At 44.0% G+C, this 21095-nt stretch overlaps 2 protein-coding genes across 3 annotated transcripts in view; one reads left to right on the forward strand and one right to left on the reverse strand.

The window, feature by feature from the left end:
• The window catches only part of nol7 (nucleolar protein 7), a 29048-nt gene extending 28731 nt beyond the window's left edge, over nt 1–317 (reverse strand). The window contains exon 1 of one of the 2 annotated variants that reach the window (XM_084326836.1): nt 69–317. In XM_084326836.1, coding sequence (XP_084182962.1) covers nt 69–244 — 176 coding nt within the window. In that variant the 5' untranslated portion in view covers nt 245–317. The remainder of the gene's footprint in view (nt 1–68) is intronic. The other variant, XM_084326837.1, reaches the window with a different exon arrangement.
• Nucleotides 318–9594: 9277 nt separating this feature from the next.
• epdr1 (ependymin related 1) overlaps nt 9595–21095 on the forward strand; it is a 59132-nt gene continuing 47631 nt past the window's right edge. Inside the window, exon 1 of the mRNA XM_084326801.1 lies at nt 9595–9895. Within this exon, the coding sequence (XP_084182927.1) occupies nt 9660–9895 (236 nt within the window). The 5' untranslated portion in view covers nt 9595–9659. The remainder of the gene's footprint in view (nt 9896–21095) is intronic.

The following is a 21095-nucleotide window of genomic DNA, read 5'->3' on the forward strand; positions in this document are numbered from 1 at the left end:
ATTGTGTTATTTGAATGAGTTCCTCTGATCAGCTTGCATGGGCAACATCTCGCGTCACCGTGAGTTACCTCTTCGCGGTCTCCAGCGCGTCTCTCATGCTGCGCAGCGCGGACGCCTTGGACTCTTCGAAGGTCACCTCTTCTGGAGCCTCCTCGTCACTCGAGTCAAGCGTGTCCATCATGTTTCCACTATACGCCGTCTTTGAAATCGAGGACATCTCCTCCCCACGCTGTTTCTTCGCCATGTTTTTGATGATGATGCGACGTCATCAATCTGCGCCGCGTGAAGTCCAGGGAAAATGCGACCGCGGACCGAAAGAGGTAGACGCGGTCGAGCTGCAGCCTCGGAGCCTCGGTCCAGATTGGTACTTCCGCCCGTCCTGTGACAGGGCTATGCGCTGATTGGCGGAAAGTACGGAAGTATCTCGAAGTACGTCTGACGTATCTCGAATTACGTCTGACGTTTCTCTACGTTTAGCGAACATTAAACGTTGTATTCATAAAATAATATAAAATCAGCAGCATGGGGAGGGCCGGGGGGAGGGGAGGTACAGGTAGTAGAAGACATAGAGGTACAGGTCACATAATTATAGTACAGTGGAGAAGTAAAAATAGAATAAAAAGGCAGTGTAAACAATATACAATATTATTAACTCTAATAAGCGTGGGTCTGCATTGTATAGAGCGGATCCCCCGGTGTTCTGCAAAATATTAAAATATATAAAATATACGTATTCAAGCGCTGGAGCGCTTTGCGATGGATCAAACTGTATTAATATAGTAGTTGGCTAGTTGCGCGCTTCTGGCCACCTCCCGCAGTGCGCGCATACACACATTGATTGAAAAGTTTATTAACAGATTTGCAGAATGGGTACAGTACAGTACAGCTCAATACATACAATTGTTAAGGGGATGCAGACCAGAGAAAGACTTTCGTCTTGTTTACATCAGGGTCCCCCATTTTCAATTCATCATAACATATATGACATACATGACATACAGATAGACAGTACTGCTACATCTATACATTTATGACATATCAGATTTGCAAATACAGTACTGTTTGTGATACAAAAGTGTCCAGAAAAGGAGTGTATATACATTTGGCGTAGAAACTGTACATTGGAGGAGGTTGGTTGGGTGGGGTGGGTGGGTGAGGGCTGTACATTGGAGGTGGGGGGGGGGGGGGGGGGGGTAGGGGACACACACACATTTTACACTGTACATTGGAATATTGACAAAGCCTTACTTGGTCATTTACTGTACAACTAGGTTAGGACATTTGTAGGGGCCAGTTTCGAATTGCAGTCTCACGTAGGTGTTTTTTGAGAGTGTTTTTGAAAGTGGGTAGTGATTCACATTCCTTTACAGCTTTAGGCAGAGCGTTCCACATTGATGTGGCATAATTGCGAAACGTGTTTAGTCCCTTGTTTGAGCCGAATCTGGGTTTTACATGATTTGTGGAGCTCCCTCTGGTGTTGTGATCGTGGTATTCACTGACCTTTGGGAAGTATTTTGACATGTACATGGGTACCTTGGTCGCGTAGTGTATCTTGTAGACCAGGCCCATTGCAAGTTGCTGTACTCTGTCGTCTACTCTAAGCCATCCTAGGTTGTCAAAGTGGGCAGGGGTGAGGTGGGTTCTAGGAGTCAGGTCAAGTAGTAGTCTGACTAGCTTGTTTTGAGATGTTTGTAATTCGTTTTTTAGTGCCTTTGAGGTGCTTTGGTACCGTGAGGTGCAAGCATAGTCGTAGTACCCTTGAATGAGTGCTCCTGCTAGAGTCTTCAGGGTATTCTTGTTTACCAGAGAGGAGATCCGGTACAAGAATCGCGTTCGTTGGTTGACTTTTTTTATTACATTGGATGCCATTTTGTCACAGGAAAGATTAGCCTCTAGGATGGAACCCAGGTAGGTAATTTCATCTTTCCTTGTGATAATATTGTCACCCACTGTAACCGAGAAGCCGTCGGTCTTGCTGAGTTTGTTATTTGAACCGAAGAGAATGGACTCTGTTTTGCCCATGTGTAATGATAGTTTGTTGTCGGCGAGCCATATGCAGATTTTGCCTAGTTCCGAGCTGAGGGCTTTTTCAACCTGTAACTTGCTCTTGTCAGAGACCAGCAGGGCTGAGTCGTCCGCAAACAGGAACAAGTTGCAGTCACAAGCTGACGACATGTCATTTGCATAAATTAGGAATAGTAGCGGTCCTAGTATGCTTCCTTGTGGAACACCACAGCTCACTGTGAGGGGGGGGGATAGGGTACCGTTTACTTCCACCATCTGTTCCCTCCCCTCCAGGTAGGATTGTATCCAGCTCACTGATAAACTATCAAAACCAATTGCTTTTAGCTTGTCAATCAGAATGGTGTGATTGACAGTGTCGAAGGCCTTTTGTAGGTCCAGCATGACCATGCCGCAGTATTTGCCCGCGTCCACCTCTTGTTTGATGTGGTCGTTCAAGTAGAGAAGGCATGTGTCAGTGGAGTGGGATGTTCTGAAGCCAGATTGGAATTCGTAGATTCGATTTTTTTCCGCGAGGTACTTTTCGATCTGTTCGTATACTATTTTTTCCATGACTTTCGAGATGGATGTAAGGATAGAAACAGGGCGGTAGTTACCCGGGTCTAATTTGCTGCCCTTTTTGTGCAGGGGTGTTACTCTCGCAATTTTGAAGTCCTTGGGGACGTGTCCCTGTTTTATGGAGAGGTTTATTATGTGTGTGATGACTGGGGTGATGGCTGCTGCTGAGTCTCTGAGGAATTTGGAGGGGATGTTGTCATGGCCAGTGGCCTTGTTTGGTTGGAGGGCGCTCAGTTTTTTGAGTACCTCATCTGTAGTTACCATTTCCAGTTTGAAGTCGTCTTTGTGGACGCCTAGGTTCTTGTAGTATGCTACTATGTGTTCTACCCCATACTGCCCTGAGTGGGAGGGTAGTTTGTTTACCAGTGTTGTGGCTATGTTTGTGAAGAAAGTGTTTAAGTAATTGGCTACATCCAGCTTGTCTGTGATGAGCGTGTTGTCCGTCTTTATGTTTATGTTTGAGAACCTGGTTTTGAGTTTTTTACTGCAGCCTAGTTGATTGTTGAGTAATTTCCAAAGTTCACGTGGTTTATTTTTGTTTTCCTCGGTTTTGTCATTGATGAATTTTTTTTTAGCAGTTTTGATCATGGAGTTTACGTCATTTCTTAGTCTGTTTCTTTCTAGTTTGAGTTTGAGTTCATACTGTCTGTAGCTATACAGTACGTGCAAAATTAATTGTCAAGAGCCAATCGCACAGGTTGCCTCATCTCATCTGGCTCTGCAAATAGATCTAGAGTCTGAATATCATATATAGCCTGCTGATGATCTCTCTCGAGTCAAATCCATTCTGAGAACGGAATGCAGTGCCCGCGACGAGGGTCTTGATTGATTGATTGATTGATTGATTGATTGATTGATTGATTGATTGATTGAAAATTGTATTAACAGATCATGCTGGACCTACAAAAGGCCTTTGACACTGTCAATCACTCCATTCTTGATTGAACATTTTATTAACAGATTGCAGAATGGGTACAGTACAGCTCAATACACACAATTGTTAAGGGGATGCAGACCAGAGAAATACTTTTGTCTTGTTTACATCAGGGTCCCCCATTTTCAATTCATCATAACATATGACATACACGACATACAGATAGACAGTACTGCTACATCTATACATTTATGACATACCAGATTTGCAAATACAGTATTGTTTGTGATACAAAAAGAGTCCAGAAAAGAGAGTATATACATTTGACGTAGAAACTGTACATTGGAGGAGGTTGGGTAGGTGGGGGGGGGGGACTGTACATTGGAGGTGGTTGGGGGGGGGGGGGGGGGGGGGGGTCGGGTAGGAGGGGTGGGTGGGGGGGGGACACTGTACAACTGTACAAGCAAAACTGTACATTGGAATATTGACAACCATACTTGGTCATTTACTGTACATTGGAGGGGGTTGGGTTACAACACAGCAGGAGCAGAGTATAAACAACAGTACAGTACTGTTTCTCATTCCTGTACTGTTGTTTATACTCTGCTCCTGTGTTGTAACCCAACCCCCTCCAATGTACAGTAAATGACCAAGTATGGTTTTGTCAATATTCCAATGTACAGTTTTGCTTGTACAGTTGTACAGTGTCCCCCACCCCTCCTACCCGACCCCCCCCCCAAGGCGAAAGTCTTTCTCTGGTCTGCATCCCCTTAACAATTGTGTGTATTGAGCTGTACTGTACTGTACCCATTCTGCAATCTGTTAATAAAATGTTCAATCAAGAATGGAGTGATTGACAGTGTCAAAGGCCTTTTGTAGGTCCAGCATGATCTGTTAATAAAATTTTCAATCAATCAATCAATCAATCAATCAAGACCCTCGTCGCGGGCACTGCATTCCGTTCTCAGAATGGATTTGACTCGAGAGAGATCATCAGCAGGCTACAGTATATATGATATTCAGACTCTAGATATATTTGCAGAGCCAGATGAGATGAGGCAACCTGTGCGATTGGCTCTTGACAATTAATTTTGCACGTACTGTATAGCTACAGACAGTATGTGTGTATGCGCGCACTGCGGGAGGTGGCCAGAAGCGCGCAACTAGCCAACTACTATATTAATACAGTTTGATCCATCGCAAAGCGCTCCAGCGCTTGAATACGGCCGGGGGATCCGCTCTATACAATGCAGACCCACGGCTTATTAGAGTTAATAATATTGTATATTGTTTACACTGCCTTTTTATTCTATTTTTACTTCTCCACTGTACTATAATTATGTGACCTGTACCTCTATGTCTTCTACTACCTGTACCTCCCCTCCCCCCGGCCCTCCCCATGCTGCTGATTTTATATTATTTTATGAATACAACGTTTAATGTTCGCTAAACGTAGAGAAACGTCAGACGTAATTCGAGATACGTCAGACGTACTTCGAGATACTTCCGTACTTTCCGCCAATCAGCGCATAGCCCTGTCACAGGACTAATAGTCCTGTGGCAGGGCGGAAGTACCAATCTGGACCGAGGCTCCGAGTCTGCAGCTGGACCCTATTGAAAATGTGGAAAAACAGACGCACTATAAAAGCCTGCGCCGGATGCGTGTTGCTTTTTAACAGCGGAGAAGTGCAAGAATGTGACAATGTGACCATGTGACCCGCGGCAGCGCGAGAGAGCGGCAGTGCGGAAATAGGCTGTCTATTGCCATTCTCTAAGACAAACGCTAACCTTAACCAGCTCCTTAACAGCGCCTAAACTTAACCCTTCTAACCTTAACCAACTCCGAAACAATGCCTAACCTTAACCTTAACCATGCCTAACCTTAACCTTAACCATAGAAAGAATATTGCCATTCTCTAAGACAAACTCTAACCTTAACCAGCTCCTTAACAGCGCCTAAACTTAACCCTTCTAACCTTAACCAACTCCGAAACAATGCCTAACCTTAACCTTAACCATGCCTAACCTTGTGTGTGTGTGTGTATATACACAAGGATACCAAATACATCAACCGTACTGACCTTAACCATGATGAAATTGAAACTGTTTGGATTGAAATCTTATTAGACAGGGCGAAACCAGTACTAGTAGGCACAATCTATAGACCACCAGAACAGAGTGGCTTTTATGACACACTTGATGGGTGTTTAGCTGGGGTGGAGGGGGTAGAAAAAATTCTTATTGGGGACTGGAACACGGATATGCTGCGTAAAGCAGCACCCGTCTTCAAGGCCTTCAGTAGATTTTCTGATCTGCACGGTTTCAGCCAGCTAATCACCCAACCCACAAGGGTATGCGATTCGACACAAACCACCATTGACCTCATTTTGACCTCTGGCAAGTCAATGATCTCCAATAAAGGGGTGATAGCATGCGGGTTAAGTGATCATTATATGATTTTCTGTACCCGCAAAAAGCTAAAACAGAAGGCCGGCTGTCACAAAACAGTCACATCTAGAGACCTCAAAACTTACTCTAGAGAGGCCTTTAACCTAGAACTGGGGAGCTTGGACTGGTCAGATGAACTCAGTGGTACACAGGTTGAAGAAACATGGCTTGGATTCAAAACCAAATTCACAGCAATACTCAACAACATGGCACCCATAAGAACCACCAGGGTTAAAAATCGCGCTGAGGCATGGATGCACACTGAAATACTGGCCGCTATGAAAACCAGAGACAAAAAATGCTCTGAACTTCATAAAAGTCAGACAAAGCTTTCCAAAAGCTCAAACAGTGAACTCCAAGCCCACGTGGTTGAACAAAAAATTCAAAGAAACAGACTAAGAAATGACGTAAACACCATGATCAGAACCGCAAAAAAAATGTCATCAACGACAAAACTGAGGAAAACAAAAACAAACCCCGCAAACTTTGGAAATTACTCAATAATCAACTAGGCTGCAGTAAAAAACTTAAAACCAGATTCTCAAACATAAACATAAAGACGGACAACACGCTCATCACAGACAAGCTGGATGTAGCCAATTACTTAAACATCTTCTTCACAAACATAGCCACAACACTGGTAAACAAACTACCCTCCCACTCAGGGCATTATGGGGTAGAACACATAGTAGCATACTACAAAAACCTAGGGGTCCACAAAGACGACTTCAAACTTGAAATGGTAACAACCGATGAGGTACTAAAAAAATTGAACGCCCTCCAACCTAACAAGGCCACTGGCCATGACAACATCCCCTCCAAATTCCTCAGAGACGCAGCAGCCGCCATCACCCCAGTCATCACTCACATATTACATAATAAACCTCTCTATAAAACAGGGGCACGTCCCCAAGGACTTCAAAATTGCGAGAGTGACCCCTCTGCACAAAAAGGGCAGCAAATTAGACCCAGGCAACTACCGCCCTGTTTCTATTCTTACCTCCACCTCGAAAGTCATGGAGAAAATAGTCTACGAACAGGTCAAAGAAATTACCTGGCGGAAAAAAATCGAATCTACGAATTCCAATCTGGCTTCAGAACGTCCCACTCCACTGACACATGCCTCCTCTATTTGAACGACCACATCAAACAAGAGGTGGACGCGGGCAAATACTGCGGCATGGTCATGCTGGACCTACAAAAGGCCTTCGACACTGTCAATCACTCCATTCTAATGGACAAGCTAAAAGCAATTGGTTTTGATAGCTTATCAGTGAGCTGGATGCAATCCTACCTGGAGGGGAGAGAACAGATGGTAGAGGTAAACGGTACTCTATCCCCCCCCCCTCACAGTGAGCTGTGGTGTTCCACAAGGAAGCATACTAGGACCGCTACTCTTCCTAATTTATGCAAATGACATGTCGTCAGCCTGTGACTGCAACTTGTTCCTGTTTGCGGACGACTCAGCCCTGCTGGTCTCTGACAAGAACAAGTTGCAGGTTGAAAAAACCCTCAGCACGGAACTAGGCAAAATCTGCATATGGCTCGCTGATAACAAACTATCATTACACATGGGCAAAACAGAGTCCATTCTCTTCGGTTCAAATAACAAACTCAGCAAGACCGACGGCTTCTCAGTTACAGTGGGTAACAATATTGTCACAAGGAAAGACGAAATTACCTACCTCGGTTCCATCCTAGAGGCAAATCTTTCCTGTGACAAAATGGCATCCAATGTAATAAAAAAAGTCAACCAACGAACTAGATTCTTGTACCGGATCTCCTCTCTGGTAAACAAGAATACCCTGAAGACTCTGGCAGGAGCACTCATTCAAGGGTACTATGACTATGCGTGCACCTCATGGTACCAAAGCACCTCAAAGGCGCTTAAAACAAAATTACAAACATCACAAAACAAACTGGTCAGACTACTACTTGACCTGAACCCCAGAACCCACCTCACCCCTGCCCACTTTGACAACCTAGGATGGCTTAGAGTAGACGACAGAGTACAGCAACTTGCAATGGGCCTGGTCTACAAGATACACTATACGACCGGGGTGCCCATGTACATGTCAAAATACTTCCCAAAGATCAGTGAATACCACAACCACTACACCAGAGGAAGCTCAACAAATCATGTTAAACCCAGATTCGGCTCAAACAAGGGACTAAACACGTTTCGCAATTATGCCACAACAATGTGGAACGCCCTACCCAAAGCTGTAAAGGAATGTGAATCCCTGCCCACATTCAAAACCGCTCTTAAAGAGCACCTACGGGAGGCTGCAATTCGAAACTGGCCACCGTAAATGCCCAAAACCCCCACCACCTCCTAATAGACAGTCTCCTCCCCACCGCATGTATATATTCCCTCCCCGCCGTATGTATATTTCCCTCCCACCCACCCACCCCCTCCTAATGTACAGTCCCCTCCCCATCATATGTATATACTCTGTCAGGATCTAGGGGTAACAGTACTGTATATTTGAATACCGCTTATGTCACAAATGTATCAGTACTAAATACCTATATGTCCCTATGCCATAAATGTCATGTATGTTGTGTATGTCATAAATGTCTATATGAATTGAAAATGGGGGACCCTGATGGAAACAAGACAAACGTCTTTCTCAGGTCTGCATCCCCTTAACAATTGTATGTATTGAGCCGTACTGTATTGTACCCATTCTGCAATCTGTTAAATAAAGTTTTCATTCATTCATTCATTCAACTGGCGAAAGAATACATGTTAAAAAAAAAAAAAAAAAAATTGATGGGATTCAAACTTGTCACCAACGGACCGCAGGATCGCAGGACCGCAGCGCTGCCAGGTGAGCTAAGCTTCGAATGAAAATCATGGCGGATTACGGCTACATAATGCTTCAAGCTCTGCCGCTCCGAGCTCTGCCGCTCCGCGGCTGCCGCGCCTGCCGCGGGGCGTGTTGCAGCCAATCAGGGAAAACGCGGAAGCACTCGGCAGCACTCCTCCGCTGTTAATAAGCAATAGGCGCGCCGCGTAACGGAATATTAAACTAATGCAGGTATATAGAAGTATTATAGGCATTGGCATATAAAACAAAAGGCACATGCCGTGATATGGCATGATCCAATAGATTAGATTCAAATGTATTGTCATCGTACAGCACAAGTACAGTAGGTAGCCTACAACGAAAATAAGTTGGCATCTAACCTGAGTGCAACAAAGAGTATATAAATGAGTACTAATGAGTAATAGCGCTAATCAGATTTATGTACAGTGTTATAGTATTATGTACGGTGATACAGGTTATACAGGTATTCAAAAAATAAGAAAGAAAAATAAACACTGGTAGTAAGTCATACTGGCCAGCGGCATAACTAATAAGAGTAGGTTAAGGATATAAACAGATATAGCAGCCAGGTATGTAAAAAGGATTTACATGCAGGTATTTGCAGACTAAATATATAGACCACTTGATAAAAAGTGACTGAAATGTGAACGGAAAATTACACTACAACTAGATCTCATTTGCGTCTTTTAGTGGACTCACAACACATGTCCAGGCCAGGACAAGTCGTCCATGCAACTAATTCATGAAATAAAAAACGTAAGGGAACATTTCTACCAGCGCTCGTAGGCTGGCAATGCGGCTGCGTGTTGCATACAAAGGGATCTCTATGGGTGTGTCATCATCAACCGCCGACGCGCAGAAAACAGAAGCAGCTGCAGAGGCCCTTGTTGACATATTATCTTAATATCACCAAGCTAACATCCATGTTACGGCTTTTGTTTATATGTTTCACCGCGGCGGTGGTACCTGCTTTTGCCCACCCCAGAGCAGATGCGGCCCCCCCGGCCCCGCCCTGCCTGGCGCCCCTGCAGTGGGAGGGCAGGTCGGTGCAATACGACCACAGCACCGGGAGAAACGCACGGTCCGCGGTGTCTTATGACGCGGAGAACCAGAGGATAAGGATCTTCCAGGAGAATAAAAAACACACCCCGTGTCAGAAGTAAGTTTTGGTTTGTCTTTATATATTGTGAATAATTCGGTTTATTTATTATGATTAATTGAAAATGGGGGACCCTGATGTAAACAAGACGAAAGTCTTTCTCTGGTCTGCATCCCCTTAACAATTGTATGTATTGAGCTGTACTGCACTGTACCCATTCTGCAATCTGTTAATAAAGTTTTCAATCAATCAATCAATTCTTATATTTTAATCCGCAAAGCAATGTGCTTTGATTGATTGATTGATTGATTGATTGAAAACTTTATTAACAGATTGCAGAATGGGTACAGTACAGTACAGCTCAATACATACAATTGTTAAGGGGATGCAGACCAGAGAAAGACTTTCGTCTTGTTTACATCAGGGTCCCCCATTTTCAATTAATCGTAACATATATGACATACATGACATACAGATAGACAGTACTGCTACATCTATACATTTATGACATACCAGATTTGCAATTACAGTACTGTTTGTGATACAAAAAGAGTCAAGAAAAAAAAGAGTATATACATTTGACGTAGAAACTGTACATTGGATTGGGTAGGTGGGGGGGGACTGTACATTGGAGGTGGTTGGGTGGGTGGGGGGGGGGGGGGGTTGGGTAGGAGTGGGGGGGGGGGGGGGGGGTTGGTAGGAGGGGTGGGTGGGGGACACTGTACAACTGTACAAACAAAACTGTACATTGGATTATTGACAAGACTTAGACCATACTTGGTAATTTACTGTACATTGGAGGGGGTTGTGTTCGGACATTTACAGGGGCCAGTTTCGAGTTGCAGTCTCCCTTAGGTGTTTTTTGAGAGTGTTTTTGAAAGTGGGTAGTGATTCACATTCCTTTACAGCTTTGGGTAGGGCGTTCCACATTGATGTGGCATAATTGCGAAACGTGTTTAGTCCCTTGTTTGAGCCGAATCTGGGTTTAACATGATTTGTGGAGCTCCCTCTGGTGTTGTGATCGTGGTATTCACTGACCTTTGGGAAGTATTTTGTCATGTACATGGGTACCTTGGTCGTGTAGTGTATCTTGTAGACCAGGCCCATTGCAAGTTGCTGTACTCTGTCGTCTACTCTAAGCCATCCTAGGTTGTCAAAGTGGGCAGGGGTGAGGTGGGTTCTAGGAGTAAGGTCAAGCAGTAGTCTGACCAGTTTGTTTTGAGATGTTTGTAATTTTGTTTTTAGCGCCTTTGAGGTGCTTTGGTACCATGAGGTGCAAGCATAGTCGTAGTACCCTTGACTGTTTGTTACGCCATCATCAATCAATTCCAGTACCCCCCCCCCCCCCCACCCACCCAACCCCACCCCACCTACCCAACCTCCTCCAATGTACAGTTTCTACGTCAAATGTATATACACAATTTTACGGACACTTTTTGTATCTCAAACAGTACTGTATTTGCAAATCTGGTATGTCATAAATGTATAGATGTAGCAGTACTGTCTATCTGTATGTCGTGTGTGTCATTGTTATGATGAATTGAAAATGGGGGACCCTGATGTAAACAAGACGAAAGTCTTTCTCTGGTCTGCATCCCCCAATTGTATGTATTGAGCTGTACTGTACCCATTCTGCAATCTGTTAATAAACTTTTCAATCAATCAATTCAATCAAACCAAATTGAAATAGTCTGGTAAACATCACAAAGAGGCAATCGTTGTTGCTTTGACTCAATTTCTGCTGGTGAGTCCGCAACATCAATAATTTTGAGATATTCACTTATTCTCTAATTATTTCTGGTTTAATCTCATTTGAATCTCTCATTACATTGTATCCCTGCAATGACAATAGGCCTAATTCATAATGATATTCGAGTGTGATACCATTTACCAATACAGAATATGATATAAATGTACTATTACAGGCTATTGATCAATGAGTCAGCAGGGTGACACCTTTGAATAGCATCTTAGGCAACACCATTAGAATAGAATAGAATATAAATACTTTATTCATCCCGAGGGAAATTTGGCACTACAAATCGCTCACAGTGAATGGTAAACATTTAGCTATACAAAAGCAAAAGTCACAAATAAGAATAAAAATAAGCCTAAGAATAAAATACGGTCTGGGATATACATTTCCTATATATACATTCTAATATAAAATATACAGTAAAAATATACAGAAATATACAGTAAGTGTACAGTAGAAGTGTAAAATTGTACAATGCCGGTTTAAAAGTAAACTTAAAAAGAAATGTAAGTCCAGGAAGATGGTACTGTCACCCTGTGCTCAGTGATGCATTATCAAATATATGTAGGCTACTGTATACAAGTCAAGTCAAGTCAAGAGTTTTATTTGTCACGGCATACAAGTATACAATGAAATGCGGGTGGTCTTGCCCGCAACGATGTGCAATACAGTGGTACAACATATAATAGAATCCAATAAAAACAACATTGTGCAATAACAGGTAACAGGTAACATGGTGTGACATCTCGGTATCTGTAGTACCGCGGCTGATGGGGCTGTAACTTGGTCCAGGACCAGGAGGGTGACGTGGAACAGCTGTAAGGGGAGAGGGGGATGAGTCAGATCAGACAGACTTCTAGGTCTTTTGTTTGCTGTGTGTGAGAGGAGTCCGTGTGTGTATATGTGTGTGTCTTACTCTGATCGCTGTGTGAGTGAGAGGAGTGTGTGTAGTGTGTACTGTGTAATTTGTGTGTGTGTCTTACTCTGATCGCTGTGTGTGAGTGAGAGGAGTGTGAATCTGTGTGTGTCTTACTCTGATTGCTGTGTGTGAGAGAGAGGAGTGTGAATGTGTGTGTGTCTTACTCTGATCGCTGTGAGTGAGAGGAGTGTGTATGTGTGTGTGTCTTACTCTGATCGTTGTGTGTGAGTGAGAGGAGTGTGTATGTGTGTGTCTTACTCTGATCGCTGTGTGTGAGTGAGAGGAGTGCGTGTGTAATGTATTGTGTGTCTAGTCTGATCATCATCTCCTGCAGGGGAACAATGTTTTCAATGTCCAAAATTTGCTATGGGATCATCATGTTATGATGTTGTCTGGAACCCTGAGAAGCCACTCTCACAAAGATAGGTAGTGCACAAAATAAATAAATAAATAAAGTTTTTTTTTTTTTTTTTTTTTTTAATGACTAATCGACACAACAATTTCTCGTCAACGATTTTTTATAATCGACGTCGTCGATTATGTCGACTAATTGTTGCAGCCCTACTTGACAACAAACGTCTTTGTTTTGACTGCACTGTAGAGTAGGTTGATGTGTTTAATCCAGGGCTTGTACAGACTGGAGTGTGGCCCTACTGCCTTAGTTTTAGTTACATTTACATTTTTACATTTTGTCATTTAGCTGACGCTTTTATCCAAAGCGACTTACAAGTTCTGTACGACAAGTCAGCAGGAAGGGTCTCTTTCAGCTGAGTAACAATGATCAAACTGTACTGAAACTTGGGTGCTGAAGTATTGAGTGCATAGACATAAGACATTATAGCAGGAAGAGTGCATGGTAGTATAGGACAGTAAGAAGGTTAGTGTTTTTTAGTTAGCTATAGTTTTGTGGCTAACTAACCAGAGCTATGGGTATCCCGTATGAAGAAAAGCATGGATTGACTCTACCAGGGTTAGAAATTAACATTTTTTTTCAAGGGCTTTTTTTGCCCCCCTTAATTGATTTTCGGGGGCTTTTTTTTGTATTTCGGGGGCACTGCATTTTTATGATAAACGGTAGGGGTGGGACGGTTCACAAAATGGGACGGTTTGGTTCGTATCACGATTTTGGGGTCACGGTTTTCAGTTCGATATATGTTAATTTTTATTAAACACTCAAATCTAAACATGCTTCTCATTTATTAAAAATAAAATAAAAGGTTTACAGTGTTTACAGCCTTTAATAATGTTTGGCACACAAAGACCGAACTGACTGAAAAATATAGGCTACATTTGTCAAAGTATTAACTTAGTGCAAACAAACAATATGCTCAGCCAGCACTAGACTTTCCTTTCTTTAATATAAACACACAAAAACAATGTCAACCATGTTTAAATTCCCTGATTGTCAGTTCTTAATGGAAAGATTCGTTTTCTGCTTGAAATTATTATGTTTCTGTCTACATTTATTTAGACTAACATTATTTAAATATTGAGTGCAACTGTGGTGGATTACGTAATTCGGTGAGTTGGAACTATCTATGGGTTGGCGCCGGGTCCCCCACGGACATTTTAGCGTCACGGACCACCAGCCCAGACAATGTTATCAGCTCCGGTAACGTTAGGAGGAGACGTTCTAACATCAACATGCAGTGGAAAAGCGGCAATAGTCCCGTTTGGAGTTAGTAAAACACAGTTGTATGTTAGCCTTCTTGGATGTTGAATAAACGCCTATCATTGTCTTTAAACACCCCGCCTCTCAGACTCCCATTTCCTCCTCTGCTACAGTAGCTAGTAGCTACGGTGACATTTCATTGACTACAGTATTAGCTTGCGGGCTGCGTCGGGCTACCATAGTTAAAACGTGCGTTGTGTTTACAAACTCCTAACGCTATGGCAAGATGTGTGTAGGCATATGTAATGTTAATGGCTATGTTTTTAAAGTCGTAATGAAGATTGATTTATATTGTGCGTGCCATTTTTACACAAACTGACTGGCAGCTGGCTGCCTGCAGCCAGTGCAGAACACCGGCTCCGCCAAATGATTTTTTTTTATTTGCGCGTCATCTGAACCGTACTCCCACAGACGCTCCATTACCGGATAAATATATATATATAATTAGTAAACTGTCGGGGGCATTAAGTGCCCTCCTTAACTGATTTTCGAGGGCATTTTGTCCATTTTCAAGGGCATTATGCCCCAAGCCCCCGTTAATTTCGAACCCTGGACTCTACTGGTCGAAGGAAATAAGGCTAGGTCCAACATTCTAAACATATTTTTTATTTTATTTTCCGTCCAAACCCCCACGGATCCAGTGAAGCTTTTCCGTTAGCCGGTAATTACCGGTATTTGACCGGCAAAATCTGTTGAAGTCCGACATATTTAATCTCTCCGGTCTTAATGTCCGGTGAAAATAATTCCCTGAGTCTAAGCACAATTTGATTATTTGAATTGTATTAAAATAGGCTAAAATTAAATAGCCTATGCGATGAACGAAACGATCATTACATTTGTTTCCTCGTTGCTTCTAATAATGACAACGACGTTGTCAGCGAGAGCTTAGTGCTGGGTGTGCGAACTTTTGTGAAGCTGCAGAGCCGGAGCAGCAGCAGCACAATGCAGTATTCCAGCAGTACTCCAATTCAGCCATTTTCAATTCAATGTTGGGTGGGGGGCGCTGCTGTGCGGTCCCCAGAAAAGAGCCAATAACCGCTGAATCAGCTGCTCTGCAGCGCCATACTCTTTGCAAATAAGTCGTTGCGAGGTGGAGAGAGTCGTCACGCAAACCCACGATAATGTTGCCGTCTCTCTCTGCCAAATTTCTCAGTTCTTCGCTTGATATAATTAATACAAATGTCCAATATAACTGAATTCGTTAGCTCATAAAAATGTGATTATAACAGACTGTTTATTAATGTCGGGCGACTGCCCACAGACACCTATTTGATTTAATGTCGGCAGCAGCACGAGTCTCTGGACTTATTTTATTTGGAATATAATGACTTTATACGCAAAAGTAGCCTAGTTTTAAGTAAAAATATTATAAATCTACATGCCTTGATGATGTCATTCTTTTGTTTTGTTGTCATTCTTTTGCCTATCAATTGTTTTTAAGCTCAATAAACTCTGACCGGAATTTCTCTCATTTGACCGGTAGATTGAAATCTACCGGACACTGAGGCCGGCAACAATTTTTTCTAACGGAAACCCTGATCTGTACATAGTTATTTACAGAGCATATAGGACATGCTAGGTAGCTTTGGTAGTGCAATACACTGTTACTGTTGCTATACTAATTTAAAGTGGCCTTTCCTTTTGGCAATAAGTGTGGGTGAGTGCGGCATGAGTGTGTGCCCGCTCATGTTAAAGTGTTAAAGTGGCTGCTAGTGCACAGCGTGCGTGTCGTGTGTGTGCTCATGTGTGCTTGTGTGTGGATAGTTCAGTGTTCTGTGGCACTCAATGTTCATTGTTCAAGGCTCTGATGGCCTGGGGGAAGAAGCTGAGCCTAAGCCTCTCTGTCCTAGTAGCTGGGGTTCGCAGGCGTCTGCCAGACCTCAGCAGCTGGAACAGGCTGTTATTGGGGTGGTGGGGGTCTTTCATTATTCTGCAGGCTCTGGATTTGCACCTCTTGTTGTATAGAACCTGCAGGGGAGGTAGTGCAATACCCGTGGTACGCTCGGCTGAGCGCACCACTCTCTGTAGGGCCTTCTTGTCCTGTGCCGTGCTGTTTCCATACCAGGCAGTGATGTTTCCGGTCAAGATGCTCTCTACAGCTCCTGAGTAGAAGGACTGGAGTATCTTCCCCGATACTCTGAACTTCCTTAACTGTCTCAGGTGGTAGAGGCGCTGCTTCGCCTTCTTTACTACTGTGTCTATGTGTGTTGACCATGTCAGATCCTCTGAGATGTGGACCCCCAGGTACTTAAAGCTGCTCACCCTGTCCACGGTAGCCCCGTTAATCCTCAGTGGTGTGTGTGTCTCCTGCTGTCCTCTCCTATAATCCACGATCAGCTCCTTGGTTTTACCAATGTTCAGGAGCAGGCTGTTGTCCTGGCACCAGCGTTCCAGTACCTCAACCTCCTCCCGGTAGGCCTTCTCGTCGTTGTCCGAGATCAGCCCCACCACCACCATGTCGTCTGCGAACTTCACTATGGAGTTGGAGCTGAACTTGGCCACACAATCGTGTGTGTAGAGTGAGTAGGGGGCTCAGAACACAGCCCTGGGGGGACCCGATGCTCAGGGTGATGGTGTTGGAGGTCTGACCCCCCACCCTGACCGCCTGGGGTCTTTCGCTCAGAAAGTCCAGTACCCAGGCGCTCAGGGCGGAGCTCAGACCCAGCTCGATCAGCTTGTCCACCAGTCTGGTGGGGACTATGGTGTTGAACGCTGAGCTGTAGTCAATGAACAACAGTCTCACATAGCCCCCCTTCTGACGGTCAAGGTGAGAGAGGGTGCTGTGCAGTACCTGGGAGACTGCGTCGTCAGTGGACCTGTTTGTCCTGTATGCAAATTGCATAGGGTCCATATCACTGGGGAGGGAGGCACAAATGTGGTCCTTGACCAGCCTCTCGAAACATTTCATGACCACAGAGGTGAGTGCCACCGGTCTGTAGTCATTTGGACATGTTGGGGAGGGTTTCTTCGGTACAGGGATGATGGTAGACATCTTGAAGCAGGCAGGGACCACTGACTCCGCCAGGGATTGATTAAATATGGCGGTGAACACCGGGGCTAGCTGGTTGGCACAGGACTTAAGTATGCGTCCTGTTATACCATCTGGGCCAGCAGCCTTCCTGGTGTTCACCTGCATAAATGCTCTTCTCACACTGTGTTCCGACAACGAGAGAGCGTCCCCGCCCCCCCGCGGTTGCCCCCCCCCCCTCCACAACAGCCGGCGCGCCAGTGACGTCACTAGCCGGAGAGCTAGCAGCGCCACTGTCTACACCAAATCGAGCGTAGAAAGAGTTGAGCTTGTCCGCGAGGGAGGCGTCGTCGCTCCCCATTGAGGGGGCGCTGACTTTGTAGTCAGTTATTGTCTTCAGTCCCCGCCATAAGCCTCTTGTGTCGTTTTGTGCCATTTGTGTCTCCAGTTTGTCAGCATATGTCCTCTTAGCAAGTTTAACAGCCTTGCATAGAGTATAGACTGAAGCCTTATACTCCTCCATGTTTCCTGACTCTCTGCCCAGGTTGTAAGCGGTGGTGCGAGAGTTCAGAGCTGCTCTAATAGTACTGTCCACCCACGGTTTCTGGTTTGGGAAAACCCGCACCTTTTTCATGGGGACAATACCATCAGCTATTGTTGTTATATAGCTCACCACTGTGTCTGCGAGCTCGCTGACGTCACTGGCGCTGCCTTGGAACATATCCCAATCCGTGTCTGCTAACACGTCCTGGAGCGTGGCCTCTGATTCGTCAGTCCACTTCTTTGTCTCACGTGACACGACGGCGTCACGTGATCTTTGTTTGTAGGCGGGGAATAGCAAGATGGAGTCATGATCGCTCGAGCTTGAAGACCCCGTTAATGGCGGAGCTGCTACCGCCTTGTAGCCGGCTCTGAACGGGGAATAACAGTGGTCGAGTGTGTTCCTCCCTCTGGTGGAGCAGGCGATGTGCTGAAAAAAGGACGGCATCACTTTCTTCAGGTTCACCTGGTTGAAATCGCCAGCCACTATCATCGCCGCGTCCGGGTGTTTGATCTGGTGACTGTTTAGGTGATCATGTAGTTCCCCCAGCGCTTTGCCAGTATTCGCCTGTGGGGGTATATATACGGCGGTCATGATGACCGCGGTAAACTCCCGGGGGAGGTGGAACGGGCGGCACAGGATTGAAAGATGTTCCATGTCCCCCCATCAGACAAAACAATACATTGATTAATTAATAACATTAATATAATCAAATCTGTCCCATATATTCACACCTGGGAGTTGCCCATCATAGCCGTCTGTTGGCCTCTGAAAAGCTTCACTGGATCCGTGGGGGTTTGGATGGAAAATAAAATAAAAAATACGTTTAGAATGTTGGACCTAGCTTTATTTCCTTCGACCAGTAGAGTCAATCCATGCTTTTCTTCATACGGGATACCCATAGCTCTGGTTAGTTAGCCACAAAACTATAGCTAACTAAAAAACACTAACCTTCTTACTGTCCTATACTACCATGCACTCCTCCTGCTATAATGTCTTATGTCTATGCACTCAATACTTCAGCACCCAAGTTTCAGTACAGTTTGATCATTGTTACTCAGCTGAAAGAGACCCTTCCTGCTGACTTGTCGTACAGAACTTGTAAGTCGCTTTGGATAAAAGCGTCAGCTAAATGACAAAATGTAAAAATGTAAATGTAACTAAAACTAAGGCAGTAGGGCCACACTCCAGTCTGTACAAGCCCTGGATTAAACACATCAACCTACTCTACAGTGCAGTCAAAACAAAGACGTTTGTTGTCAAGTAGGGCTGCAACAATTAGTCGACATAATCGATGACGAGAAATTGTTGCGTCGATTAGTCATTAAAAAAAAACGTTTTTTTTTTTTTTTTTTTGTGCACTACCTATCTTTGTGAGAGTGGCTTCTCAGGGTTCCAGACAACATCATAACATGATGATCCCATAGCAAATTTTGGACATTGAAAACATTGTTCCCCTGCAGGAGATGATGATCAGACTAGACACACAATACATTACACACGCACTCCTCTCACTCACACACAGCGATCAGAGTAAGACACACACATACACACTCCTCTCACTCACACACAACGATCAGAGTAAGACACACACACATACACACTCCTCTCACTCACACACAGCGATCAGAGTAAGACACACACACATTCACACTCCTCTCTCTCACACACAGCAATCAGAGTAAGACACACACAGATTCACACTCCTCAGTCTCACTCACACACAGCGATCAGAGTAAGACACACACACAAATTACACAGTACACACACTCCTCTCACTCACACAGCGATCAGAGTAAGACACACACACATACACACATACACACACGGACTCCTCTCACACACAGCAAACAAAAGACCTAGAAGTCTGTCTGATCTGACTCATCCCCCTCTCCCCTTACAGCTGTTCCACGTCACCCTCCTGGTCCTGGACCAAGTTACAGCCCCATCAGCCGCGGTGCTGGGGGCAGATGCTGCTAGTTATTTTTCTTTTTTATTATAATTTTTTTAGTTATTTAAAGTACACTTCCACTTTAATTTGTATTATTTAATTTATTTATCTTGTTATGAGTGATTGCTGTATTGTTCTTCAAATACATTTTCATTTAAAGTGGCTTAAGATCCAAATTCAAATGTTTCATGAGTCATTATTTTAATTTGCTATGGGATCATCATGTTATGATGTTGTTGTTTGGTCCTGACAAGAGTCTCAAAGTCTGGGGTGATGGTAGACAAGCAACTCTGAGGTCATACTCAATGTCCAATCTGTTCCTCTGCTCTGTCTTCAGCTGGACCAGAGCTGAGAAGCCACTTTCACAAAGATAGGTAGTTAAAAAAAAAATAAAAAAATTATATATATTTTTTTCTTTTTTTACATAATTGGTTTTCGATTAGTCGACTAATCGAAAAAATAATCGACAGATTAGTCGACTACCAAATTAGTCATTAGTTGCAGCCCTATTGTCAAGTATGTTTAAGTGCTTTTTAACTTTGGCTCTGTTAACCTAACAACATTCGTTTTGTGGCTAACTGGAGGAGTTGGGTTTCCAACGTGTGGAATGCAAGCTTTGAATATGCAAATTGACAACAAGCACCCATTGATATTTACCAGGAATTCCAAGTCAGCAGCTTATATTCTTTCAAGACATGTCAACACCTACTCAGATTTCTCCATCTGCTGAAGATAAAGCTACCACACATTGGACCATGATGGGTTGAATCTATTGGTGACATCACACACTAGTCAGATGGCAGGATAGGAGGACCAGTGCCGAGATGGATGAGGTCTGTGGTGTCAGGGAAATTGCTTTCAAGGTGAGATATGGACGTCTCAGGTGGTTGGACATGTGAGAAGATCGGAGGAGGGGGGATGTTGAGAGGGGTGGAGGAGATGATTGTGGATGGGCGGAGGCAGAGAGGGAGACCGAAGCAGATGTGGAGGGGATGTGTGGAGAATCAGAATGATATGAGGGATCTGGAGATAAATGTAGACATGGCACGAAACCGTGCCCAGTGGCGTGGAGTCATCGACGCCTGTCCAACCTCACTGTAGTGGGAAAATAGGGACGTAAAACGAAGATGATGATGATGACACATGCAACTCAGATTTCATGGTGCTGCTAAGGTGACAACATTTGCACAAATGACAATCTGTATACTACCTGTAACTGAGGGGTACAATTCCCTGACTGTATTGATAAGTATGGTATCATTAAACCACTACCGCTTTATGTACTTTAACTACTGGCCACACAGTACATGATATAGATATGATGAACACTTTCCCACCATGAAACCAAGTCCACACAAATGTATAAGTCGAATATTTAATATATAGCAAAGGGTATATACAACGTTCACTTAATGACATTTATGATTTGAATGCACTTGTAAGGCAAATTAGT

The sequence above is a fragment of the Notolepis coatsorum genome (genome assembly GCF_963971535.1).
Source record: "Notolepis coatsorum genome assembly, chromosome: 13".
Taxonomy (NCBI): Eukaryota; Metazoa; Chordata; class Actinopteri; order Aulopiformes; family Paralepididae; genus Notolepis; species Notolepis coatsorum.